Source organism: Musa acuminata, chromosome BXJ1-5, assembly GCF_036884655.1.
Source record: "Musa acuminata AAA Group cultivar baxijiao chromosome BXJ1-5, Cavendish_Baxijiao_AAA, whole genome shotgun sequence".
Taxonomy (NCBI): domain Eukaryota; kingdom Viridiplantae; phylum Streptophyta; class Magnoliopsida; order Zingiberales; family Musaceae; genus Musa; species Musa acuminata.
In genome coordinates, this window is record NC_088331.1 from 4979555 (window position 1) to 4992095 (window position 12541).

At 41.6% G+C, this 12541-nt stretch overlaps 1 protein-coding gene and 1 pseudogene across 2 annotated transcripts; one reads left to right on the top strand and one right to left on the bottom strand.

Moving 5' to 3' along the window:
• Positions 1–5082: 5082 nt before the first annotated feature.
• Positions 5083–11386, top strand: LOC135673225 (S-type anion channel SLAH2-like; annotated as a pseudogene).
• On the bottom strand, positions 10389–12278 carry LOC135673228 (reticulon-like protein B5). 2 transcript variants are annotated; one of them, XM_065182042.1, is made up of 5 exons: positions 11919–12278; positions 11246–11327; positions 10937–11078; positions 10766–10835; positions 10389–10676 (listed from the first exon to the last, which is right to left on the bottom strand). In XM_065182042.1, exons 1-5 carry the CDS (start codon positions 12109–12111, stop codon positions 10510–10512), a joined length of 654 nt encoding a protein of 217 aa, XP_065038114.1. In that variant the 5' UTR covers positions 12112–12278; the 3' UTR covers positions 10389–10509. The 2 variants fall into 2 exon arrangements, with proteins under 2 accessions (XP_065038114.1, XP_065038113.1); XM_065182041.1 differs by having other exon boundaries at positions 11147–11327; positions 11919–12272.
• Between the last annotated feature and the right edge of the window lie 263 nt (positions 12279–12541).

The window sequence follows — 12541 nt, forward strand, 5'->3', positions numbered from 1 at the left end:
TCCTCCTCCAAATCACCATAAAGGAAAGCTATCTTCACATCTAACTGCTCAACCTCCAAGTCCTGGCTAGCAGCAATACCAAGAGCAACACGAATAGAAGACATTTTAACAACAGGAGAAAATATCTCTTCAAAGTCAATACCTTTCTTTTGACCAAAGTCTTTCACAACCAATCTAGCTTTGTACTTTGGTTGAGAACAATATTCTTGAGTCTTCAACCTAAAAACCCACTTGTTCTTCAAGGCCTTCATTCCATTTGGTAGCAGCACCAAATCATAAGTGTGGTTCTTCTGAAGAGCATCCATCTCTTCCTGCATAGCAACTAACCACTTCTCTTTCTGCTCACTCTCAACTGCTTCTTGGTAACTCTCTGGTTCACCTACATCAGTAAGCATCACATACTCATCTGTACAGTATCTTCTGGAAGGTTGACGTTGTCTAGAAGATCTTCTCGACTAAGGTTCTGCAGGAACTTGCTCTCATACTTCTTCTTGCTCAACATGTCCTGCAGGTAAATCAACATCAGGCTCTACACTATTTTTCTGCACATCTCCCCCATCACCCTGATATACTGGAGGAATAACTGGGTCACAATCTGCTAATCCTTCTACAGAAGTCTTGGCTGGTGCCTTCTTCTTCAAATCCTTAAAGGTTTGATCCTCAAAGAAGACCACATCTCTGCTCCTGAACACCTTCTGCTTTTCTGGATGCCAAAGCCTGTAACCAAACTGATCATGTGAGTAACCAAGAAAAATACATTCTTTAGACTTACCATCCAACTTGGACCTCTCATTATCTGGAACATGTGCAAATGCACGACAACCAAACACTCTCAAATGCCTGTAGGAAACATCTTTCTCTGACCATACATGCTCTGCAACATCACCATCTAGGGCTGTATATGGTGATAAGTTGATCACATCAACTGCAGTCCTCAAAGCCTCATCCCAAAACCTTTTGGGTAGCTTGGCCTGTGAAAGCATATATATGATCTTTTCCATGATGGTGCGGTTCATCCTCTCTGCAATTGCATTATGTTGAGGTGTACCAGGAATTGTCATCTCATGTTGGATCCCATGTGACCTGCAATAGTCATTAAACAATCCCGTATATTCACCACCATTATCTGATCTTATGCATTTCAATTTCCTTTCTGTCTCTCTTTCAACCCTGGCATGAAACTCTTTGAAGACATTAATAACCTGATCTTTGGTCTTCAAAGCATAAGCCCAAACTTTCCTGAAAAAATCATCTATAAAAGTGACAAAATAAAGTGCACCACTTATACCAAGAACATCAACAGATCCACCAGGAGTTTTTGTCCTCAAAGGACCACATACATCTGTATAAACACGGTCTAAGGCATGCATTTTTCTAGACAAAGCAGCACTAGCAAATGAAACTCTATGTTGTTTACCAGCCAAACAATCAATACAAGGGTTCAGATGTATACCTCTGAGATCTGGCAATACCTCTCTCTTGGAAAGAGCTTGCAGCCCCTTCTCGCTCATGTGTCCCAATCGCCTATGCCATAACTCCATACTGAAGTCTTTCTCTGTAGCATTTAACTGCTCACCATAAGCTTTAGCCTGCAACCTGTACAAAGTATGACATTTCTTTCCACTAGCTATAACAAGAGAACCCTTACTAAGCTTCCATTGCCCTTTGTGAAATCTGCTTTCATACTCTTCATCATCTAGTCTTCCAACTGAAATTAAATTCAGCCTCAAGTCAACCACATGCCTTACATCCTTAAGTACCAACTTGCAACCAAGGTTGGTCTTTAAATGGATATCACCCATGCCAATGATATCTACTGTGCCATAGTTGCCCATCTTGATAACACCAAAGTTTCCAGACCTGTATGTAGCAAAAAACTCCCTCCGTGGTGTAGCATGATAAGAAGCACCTGTGTCAATCACCCACTCAAGATCCTGACATACACAAGAAAAAATATCATCAGAAGGAGACAAAATCAAATAATCACCACCCTGCACTATAACTGTAGTATTATCCTTTGACTCTGTAGACTCCACTTCTTTTCCCTTTTTCTTGTTCTTCTTAGGTTGCTTACATTGGTTCTTGTAATGTCCTTTCTCACCATAGTTATAGCAAACAATATCTTTTCTTGATCTTGACTTGCTCCTACCCATACGTGAACTGCTTCTAGACTTTGACCTTCCTCTGTTCTCTGAGATAAGTGCCTGTGAATCATTCTGAGATGTTGCCGAACTCTTTCTTCTCAACTCCTCATTCAACAAACTGCTTGTTACTTGACTCATAGTGACAATACCATCTGGCGCAGAATTACTAAGGGAAATCACTAGTGTCTCCCAACTTTCTGGTAATGAACTGAGAAGTAACAATGCCTGCAACTCATCATCAAGAGACATTTTCATAGAGGATAACTGGTTAGTAATACTCTGCATTTCATTCAAATGCCCAGCAATAGAAGCACCCTCTCTATATTTTAGGTTCACAAGTTTTCTGATCAAAAAAGCTTTATTGCCAGCTGTTTTTCTTTCATAAAGACTTTCCAATTTTTTCCAAAGAGAATATGCAGAAATTTCAGTAGAAACATAGTGAAAGACACTATCATCAAGCCACTGTCTAATAAACCCAATTGTTTTTCGATCTAACCTCTTCCACTCATCATCTGTCATAGTTGTAGGTTTTGCACTATCCCCTTGCAAAGGTCCATACTAATCTTTACAATACAAGATATCTTCCATTCTTAGTTTCCATATCATCCAATTGTTTCCATTCAAACTAATCATGTGAGAAATATTACTAACCTCCATGTTCAAATACAAAAATTAAATCACCAAAATCCCGCTCTGATACTAGTTAATGGGGATATAAAGAGGAATAACCTTTGTATATGAACAAATACTAGAAGACCATAATACGCAGCGGAATAAAATGAAAACATAATCAAACAGAACACCAAGATATACGTGGAAAACCCTTTCAATGTGAAGGGTAAAAACCAGGGGGAAAACTAGAGATAATCCACTATGAGAATAATGAATATACAAATCTCAATCTCTTGCCCAAAACCCTAGCAATAACCACAAGAGAATAACTGGGATATAAGGATTACGTCACTGCCCACAATATCTAAAATCTCCCCAAGTAATCACAGCAAGAGTCTACTGTAGATTTGATCTAACCTGAGATGAGAACACTGCTAGATGATTGAGAACAGTCTCTCTGCGTTGTCCTTGTTTTCTTCCCTTTCTTTCTCTTGTTTTTCTGCCTTGTTCTTCTCTCTTTGTTGCTACGAGGATGTCAACGTTGTTGCCTTTTTCTGTCTCTTTTCTGCGTCTAAAACGCAGCCCTCACACCCCCCTTATATTGATCTAGGGTTAGATCAAAGGGGTGTGGGTTGCCAGCCCTGTATCTAATGCTGCTGTACATGCTGTGGTCGAGGAACAGGTTTTCTTTTTGTTTTTCTCAGCAGCTAATGGAACTTCAATCAACTGCTTTAACTTGCATCTTCTCCTCTGTTTCTCGTGTAGGGATTAGATCGTAAAGTTATCGTTTTCAAGTACAAGAAGAAGAAGAAGAACCATCGTCGCACCATTGATCATCGACAGATACCTCATTGTACAAAAATGTTTATCTGAATCATGAATCAGAAATCATCCACTGCCACTGTAATATTTGTCAAGATTGACGAAATTTTAACGATCATGAGTGCAGCCAAGAACACGGATAACGATCACCGGCATAACCAGACATCAAGACTTCCCTGCTGAAACTATGCCCGAGACATCACCTGCGTAAGGTGAATGGGAGAAAGGGAAGCAAGCCTGTAATCTAAAGCAGATTTCTTAAAGCAGGATGCTAAAACTTGCTGCCATCTGTAGTTATTTGGGGGCTCTTCCTCAGTTGCAGATGTCTTTGTAGATTGAATTGCTTGTTGTTGTAGCCATAAAATGACCTGAACTTTCCATTTCTCCCATTTCCTCTGCTATTGAAGCTGCATATCTGATCGATAATGCTTCTGCAAACAGAGGGCTGTTCTTCAATTTATTTTTAATGGAAAATTTCAATATTCATCAGATATATTGGCAAGTTGGCATCCATAGATTACGTATTTAAAGCTGATGTACATCTTGTCATCAACAATTAAGCATTTTGATTAGAACTTTTAAGAATGGATTCTTGGCAAACCATGGAGAATGTATCTGTCAAATCGATTTCTGCATTCAAAAGCTTCTTTTGATAGTTGTGCATTCAAACCACACTATCAAATCCCCTTGTGAGCTTTACCTTTGTTAGCTGTCACCACGGCACTCATGCGTCTCTATTTCCTTCTGTCATTTACTCGCACCCCTATGAGTTGTTATCATGTTGCAAAGTTTCTTCCATTACAGACCCTTCTTTTCTTTCTTCTCCCACATTCTAAGCTCCATTTCTTCAGGGGATTTATGGTGTCAAACTCTGATATTTCAGCCAAAACATCCATAACTTTCTACTCAAGAAATCACACACTCAAAATCCTACTTCCAAGTGTGCCACAGCTGCTACTTGCGTCTTTAATCTTCTACTATACTTTAATCTATCGCAGCCCTTGCATGGCAAGCTCTGGAGAGTTTGGTTTGACTGTCACCTGCTCCCTGCGTAATCCACGCTAGGTTTGCAGCAAGACATTCGAAGGTCAACGAGTACGTGTACTAATCAAGTCCTTTTCACAGGCTTGTTGGTTTGTGATTTAGACTGCCGATGCTAATGCTGCTCGTCTGTGTCGTTGAGCTGTAATATGTGACCTGGTTCCTTTCTTGTTCTTATCTGTGCCACAATCCAAGATTTAATTTCCCTGTGTAAAGACGTATGATGAATGATAATTCGATGTTCCGACGATTCTTACAATTCAATCCACATTTATATGAAAGAAACCTGAACGAGTGTTGTTCTTCTTCCTCCGCCATCAATGGCGATGCCTGATGAAACATGGGCGCTGTCGAACGGCGACGAATCTTCCACGCAACGCAGCACTGAGCTATCAGATGCGTAAGTGTCGAACCAACCCAGAATAAAGAAAGAAGAAGAAAAAGATGGAGGTCATCATTCGTACTCATTCCTGAGCGTGGTGGATGTGTATTGAAGACAGCATTGAATTAGTTCATAGAGCACATGGGGAGGCCATTATTCTGGAGCGGTAGGGAGTGTCCTTCCTTCCGCTTGCCTGGAAGAGCCTTGTCCTGTACTGCCTCTCTCCTTATAAATGGGAGACAGAGAGGAAACGATGCTTCGAGCACACACACCGGCCATTATTGCAGTTTCTGCAGCAGGTCGGTGACGAAAGCTGGTGAGTTACTGCAAGGCTGAACGATCTCAAGCAGGAAGAAGAGTTTCCATTTCTCTTCCTCCTTTGTACGCTTTTGTATTCTCTGTTCTTCTCCTCTTTTGTTCGTCTGCTGCTTTTGTTATGCATGTCATTCTTCTCCTTCTTTGAGTAATTCCATGGAACTCTTTCTTTAACGAGATTGGATGCCACATTACTTTGATTGCCACACAACCTTCAGATCTGATGTAAATGTCTTCATTTTTGGAGGGGACTGCTTAATTCGTGATGCTTGATGACTTCCAAGACGAAGAACATTTAGTACATTAGTCTTGCAGATTTCTTTCAGCTATATCGATTCAATTATGATGATCCATAGGAAATTAAATGGCTCACGGATTGTGATCGTGGAAAAACAAGAGCTTCATGAGAAAAATAATGCTAAAAATTTAAATAAAATTAAAATATGGTCTTTTTTATGGACCAAGAAATGGTTTTTAATTAATTTGTGAGCCGCGTGTCGATGAGACAGTTGGCACGGCGACGCGCATCCCACCTACAGTTGGCACGGCGGCGGTGTGTCTCTGTTCAAGATGGGAAGGGAACACAAAGGTGGAAAGATTCTCTGGAAACCGTGTCCCGGCGCCGGTGTTCGAGCCGCTTCTCTTCGCGAACTAAGCGCCGGAATTAGGGGTAGGTTCGTCCTGGCCTCGATCGCGGAAATCCGATCGAACGCGGAAGATCCGCGGGCGAGAGCCGGATTTAGGAAGTATTTATGCTCGATGGAAAGCAAACGAAGGCTTGCTTTCCATAGCGAAAAGGGCACAGGAATGGCAATGTACCGGAACTTGGGCCAAGTTCCTCGAAAAGCGTGCTCTTTTCCGGAGACAGGGAAGCCCACCCCTCTCCGTGGCTGCGTGCCGTCGAAGATCATCGTCTTCTCGGTGCCAATAGACAGAGGTAGAAGAGGTGGTCTCTTCTCGAACCGAAAGTTGGTTCTTTGGAAGTAAAAAAGATCCACTTTTTACCATAGGTATGCAGATTCTTAAACTCTGTTTTGCTCTTGCAATGTGGTAGCTTTCTTTCTATGATACGAGCTAAAAACTTTCTTGGTGAGTGATCTATTTTCAATTCGTTTTTCTCATTTTTGTACCGCTTTCGCTCCCTTGTAATAAGGATGGTGGACTCATTGAATTAATCCTCTTGTTTATTTACCATGGACGAACTCTGTGTCTGTTTTTGTTCATGAGCAAAATTATCCTTCGATAGTGTGAACTTAGGTTAGAGTGTTATGGCTCAGCAAACCGAGTGTCACTAATTTAAATTATCCTCGACATTTGCATTATCAGAACACGTCGTAGTTGAAGAATCTCAATTTCCATTGTATTAGTTCCAACTATTTATAAAAGGAATTAGGGAATCTTCTTCAGTTTTTGTGGCTGGAAGGACAATGCATGCTGTGTGATCTACAGAACTGCATGAAGGACATGGCATGCTGGATGAGTAGAGTTTCTTTCAAGAGGCCAATTGGGGCGCTCCCATTTTGAGGAATTTTCTTCAACCTTTTGTTGATCCTTACTGATCCTACTCTGCTAGCTTGAACTTTGTTTCAAAATTCGTTTAGTCCACCTACCTTACTGGAACATCAGATCTAGGGTTACTTGAGAAATCATCAGCTGGAAGAGTAATCATCACTGCTTGTTTCTTTTTGTTGTTTTTATCAATACATGTGATAAAAATAGTAATTTTCTATGCTTAGTATTTTTTAGCATATTTTTCTTGTCATTCTTATGCATTTGAAGTCGTCGTTCTAGATGGTCTTTAGGTCAATTGGATAATACATTCTTGTTAATTCAAATGTTTCCAGCAACAGTTTCTTTCATTAGAATCATTATTAAATCGGTCACATAAAATTTATACTACTGATCAACCATCTGTTTCGTCTTTTTCTTCTTCATAGGAAAATTTTCACAATAGATTTTACATGCTTATATATGTTCCTTTTCTGTCTTAGGTTTAAAGGTTCAGATGGATGGCAAAGAGTACCAGGGTTCATCGAGTCAGGGTTCCCCTGACCCTGAGAGTTGTCCATCTCTTTTCAGGTACATAACATACAAATCAGTTGCTGGTTTTGATGTTACTCCCAGCCCTCGAGGAGATCCCGCATTTGCTGAAGTAAGTCATGATATTTAATGACTAATCGATTTTTAATTCTCCTTGGCCAACTTATGTGATGTTCTACTGGATGCTAAAGTTCTTGCAACACTTTTTTCCCCCTTCTGTTTCGAAGCATCCACCGAGAACACAAGATGGTTCGGACAAACTAGCTGATACTACTGACTAGTTTCTGCGGATGTAGGTTCTGACCTATTTGCCTTCATATGAATTTCATGGAATTAATTTCACCATTGCTTGCTAAACCTTGGGGCAAATTCGATTGGGTATCTAAACTTTCAGTTTGTGCCTATATAATGTCTCAATAAAATCCTGCCATAAGCTTCCAAAAAACAAACCTTTATGAAAAGCTGATTTCGCTACACAATAAGGCTTTACTTTCTAGTTTGACATACATATCAGCAAGAAAAAAAAACATATGATATGCCCAATATGTTCCGGAAAAAGAAATTGTCACATTGAACTTTGCCCACTTTGATTTACTAGCATATATGAGCACACCGGGCAACATTTCTCGTTGACATTTATGATACTTTAGCAAGATCACTGTGCAATCAGGCTGACTTTTGGCAAGATTTATGTCTCCAGTTCAAATTTGTCTCGAAGTTCAACTTCACCCTTTGTCATGTAAATGTTTGTGTTCAAATTGATTGTAACTTTAAGTAATATCGTTTGCTATGAAATAACTAATGTAGCTGTTTCCTTTTCTATTTCAGGTGCCAGAAGCTACTGATGATGATATTAAGGCCAAATCGCTTTGCACGCCATCACTAAGTTTGCCAATTGAAATGATTGGACCTCATCATGCGCGTTCTATTTCAATCAGCATGCCTACAACACCTTCTGCATTTCATGTAGAACATTCAAAAGCAGTCCTAGAAAACGAAAATGGTGTATCATATGCTACTGGTGGGCAGACATATCATCCAATCAGTGCTACTGCTAGCTTGCTTCAACAAAAGCAAGCAAAGTTCCATTCTCAACCTATACCGGTCAGAAATTCCCACACTAACATGCCTCCAGATATGCAGTCGGATCATTTGGTGCGCCCGCAGCAAATGCCAAGGAACTGTAGATTCAAGGACAAACGCTATGACTCCTTCAAGACATGGTCTGGCAAACTTGAAAGGCAGATATCTACCCTACGTGGAAAGCCACAGGAACCGGAGGAGGTTAATGACTCGAAGAACACTAAACCAGAGGCCGTGCCAGCAGACCGCTTCTTTGATGCCTTAGAGGGGCCTGAACTGGACAAGTTAAAGGTACTGTTTTGAACTCTATTATTTATGAGAATTAGTAATTTGCTTACTCTCAATATTCGTACGAGCCACATACAATTAACTGATGTATAATGTCTATTCTTGCACCTAAATAGCACTAAGATAAGAGTTGCATACCATCAACTTTTTGCAGGCGTCAGAAGAGTTGGTTCTTCCTGAAGACAAGAAATGGCCTTTTCTTCTTCGCTTCCCTGTGTCCTCCTTCGGTATGTGCCTTGGTGTCAGCAGCCAAGCTATCCTGTGGAAGACGCTAGCTACATCACCATCCACATCATTTCTGCATATAAGCCCGACCGTAAATCTCGTTCTCTGGTGCATCTCACTTGCATTGATGGGCATTGTGTCCGCCATCTACGTGCTGAAGATCATATTTTACTTTGAAGCAATCCGCCGGGAGTACTATCACCCCATCCGAGTCAACTTCTTCTTTGCTCCATGGATAGCCTGCCTCTTCTTAGCAATCGGTATGCCACCCTCGGTTGCCGTCAATCTGCATGCCGCTCTATGGTACGTGCTGATGGCTCCAATTTTCTTCCTCGAACTAAAAATCTACGGCCAGTGGATGTCCGGAGGGCAACGCAGGTTATCAAAAGTAGCAAATCCTTCGAATCACCTATCAATTGTGGGCAACTTTGTGGGGGCTTTGCTTGGTGCATCTATGGGGCTCAAAGAAGGCCCCATTTTCTTCTATGCCGTCGGGCTGGCTCACTACACTGTACTCTTTGTGACCTTATACCAGAGGCTTCCAACAAACGAAACACTTCCGAGGGATCTTCATCCAGTTTTCTTTCTGTTTGTGGCTGCTCCTTCTGTTGCTTGCATGGCGTGGGCCAAAATAACCTGAGACTTCGGTTATGGCTCGAAGATTGCCTACTTCATCGCGCTGTTCCTCTATGCTTCTCTTGTGAGTTCCATGCACCCTATAGACTTGTTTTTCATTTAATGATTAGTATTCCAGTGTGTGTTCTCATCGTTGTTTTGCTTTGTGATTTCTAACCATTGTTTGCATCTCCACTTGCAGGCTGTACGTATTAATTTCTTCCGGGGATTCAGGTATCATGATTTGTTCTTCAGATTAGTTCATCTTCTTGCTAGTTTCTGCTCCCAATCTCACTCTTCTTCTTCTGTTTGACATAGCAGGTTCTCGCTAGCTTGGTGGGCTTACACTTTTCCGATGACCGGAGCGGCCATCGCAACCATTAGGTATTCGACGGAAGTTAAGAACGTATTCACTCAGACATTATCTGTTGCACTCTCTGTTATCTCGACCATTACAGTAGCAGCTCTGCTTTTTTCGACAGTCGTTCATGCCTTTGTCTTCCGTGACCTTTTCGCAAATGACATCGCCATCGCCATCTCCGGTAAGATAGCGAAATCGAGTACGAAAGACGACGCCCATATAATAGCATCGAGCTCAAATACCGCAGATGTTGAAGCACCTGTTGACGGCCTCCTGTTGCCCGTTTTATCCGGTGAACCAATGATCTGAATCACATCATGGAACAGAGTTTGGAGGATCATAGTAAGTCAGCTACCTTATGGATTCTTGGAGACGAAGATTGCACTTTTCCTACAGTGAAGAAGATAGGCATGAATGGAGTTCTCATCAAGTGATGTTTTGGTAGATGGCAATCATGATGGACAGGCCACACTCATTCAATTAGATTGAAGGAAAAAGTTGACAGCTTTATAGACAAGATAAAGAAAGCGTTCTGACTGAACCACAGATAAATCATTGACAGTACTAACAATGCCCATGATCTAGTGCTTCTTGGCCTTCAGTGGACCTCGACGGATCATACTGAGAACCTTGGCATCAAACACCGCATACTGCTGCCTGATTCCTGTTATTGCCTTCTCTGCAGATGCATCAATTTTGTCCTCATACTTCTCGTAAAGAACAGGCACTGTGAGCAGTGTCATGAATGCTGGTTTTCCAGGAGAGAAAAACAACAACAATCATTCAGGCAGCGAGGAAAACAAAGCAAAATGGAAAGCTCAAAAAGAAATTCCTTACTTATGTAGACCAAGGTCAAGAAATTGACAGAGCTTCCTACAGTCGATAGAATCCAGAGCACAGCAATAACCTAAAAAGAACTTGAATGATGTATTACTGTAGAACAAACGTAAAACTACGAAGATATGATGATTTTGCTATCTGAGGAAGGCACAATTTAGATCAACGCACAGCTAGAAACTTCTTTAGGTCCTGTCCCAGTGCGATCTCCCTAAGAACAGCAGAGGCCCCGTTCATCTCATTCCTCATATTGAGTGCAACTTTTATGGCTCGTTCTTCCGATATGTTCACCTCTGGAATGCGTGGCGGAGATCTGAAATGAAAACACGCAACCATTAGCTCTATTCGAAGTGGATGATCTAAGAACAGAAGAGACCCTACTTGTTAATCAAGGTGCAAGCTTTGGACCATAAGAAGAGGACAAGTAAAGAGAGCATAAGGCCTTGGCAGATCAAAGTGAGAAGATGGTAGCCGACTAACTCGAACAGAGCCCAGATAGCGGTAGCACCGCTGAGCACTCCAGCTGAGATCTTCTTGTTCCTCCATAGCATAACATCAGCAGCTAAAATGGAGCAAACTGTAAATTTAGGGCCTAATCCAACAGTAAATTTAGGTTCTTGATTTCCTTGATCACATAAAAGTTCCTTTTGTGATAAGTTCTTTTATTCTTTATACAAAAATGTGTATTTTGATGAACAAACCGATCTAGAGTTCATAAGAATCTCGGCAAAAATAGAATTTTTTTTTACCTAAAAACAATGAAAACATTAAAAGGAGGGAGACATTTACTGGCCTTGAAGGCACGATTATAATAACGCAAACTGGGGATTAGAGCCATAGAACAGAGAAGAGAGTCATTGGCATCTCGCCATTTTTCCTTCACCATCACCAAAAATTCCAAAACCCCAAGAACTTGCCAGAAGTAGAAATTCAACCCTTATAACAGTGACAACGAGAACACTAGCTCGGTCCGAAGGAAGTAAAGCATGGATAAAAAATCATGTTAGATCCGGTGTACACGGTTTCAAACGAAGTAGCCAATAAAAATTCGATCTTTTTTCCGGAAAGAAAGCAAAAATCGACCCAAAAATTTCAAGAACAAAGTGGTTTAACGGATCAAGAAGAGAAAAAAGGGAGCTTCTTCGGTCGTTACTTCTGCCGCTGCCGAGGACTTGGTGGACAGGCCTCTCCCGGCTGAAGAGGCGGTAGGGTGTGACCTTGACGGAAGGTGATGGCCCGGGCTTCTCCGCATCGGAACCAGACGACAAGGAGGATGAGTCCTCGTGGCCTCGGGACTTCTGCTGGATCTCCTCCGTCAGGGCCGACTCCTCCGAGTGCTCCGCCATGGCCAACGCGTACGTACCCCGACACCCACTCCAAGTGCTCGGCTTTCGCTCCGTTCTGTTCTCCGCTTCGCCGTGGTAATTTGAAGAGGGGGCGTAGGGCGGCGGAGCGATGAGAGGCCGTCGGATGTTTGACACGTGGGAGGAGCAGCAGCGCCCCGCTCCAAGTGCGTGGCGCAGCGAAGGCAACGGTGTCCGAAGAAGGGGAAGCGGATGCGGATAATTTCATTACATCCGAATCCATTTCATACATTTGATCCGTTTAAATCCAATTTGAATATCGATTTTTACCCCATTTTAATAATTATAATCGATTTCGAGATTAAATCGATTAGGGTGGTATGAGTTCATACAACCTGTTCATCATTTCTAATACGAAATAGGAATGACAGCAAATGTATATGGATATCAGAATCAATAATAATTATAATCG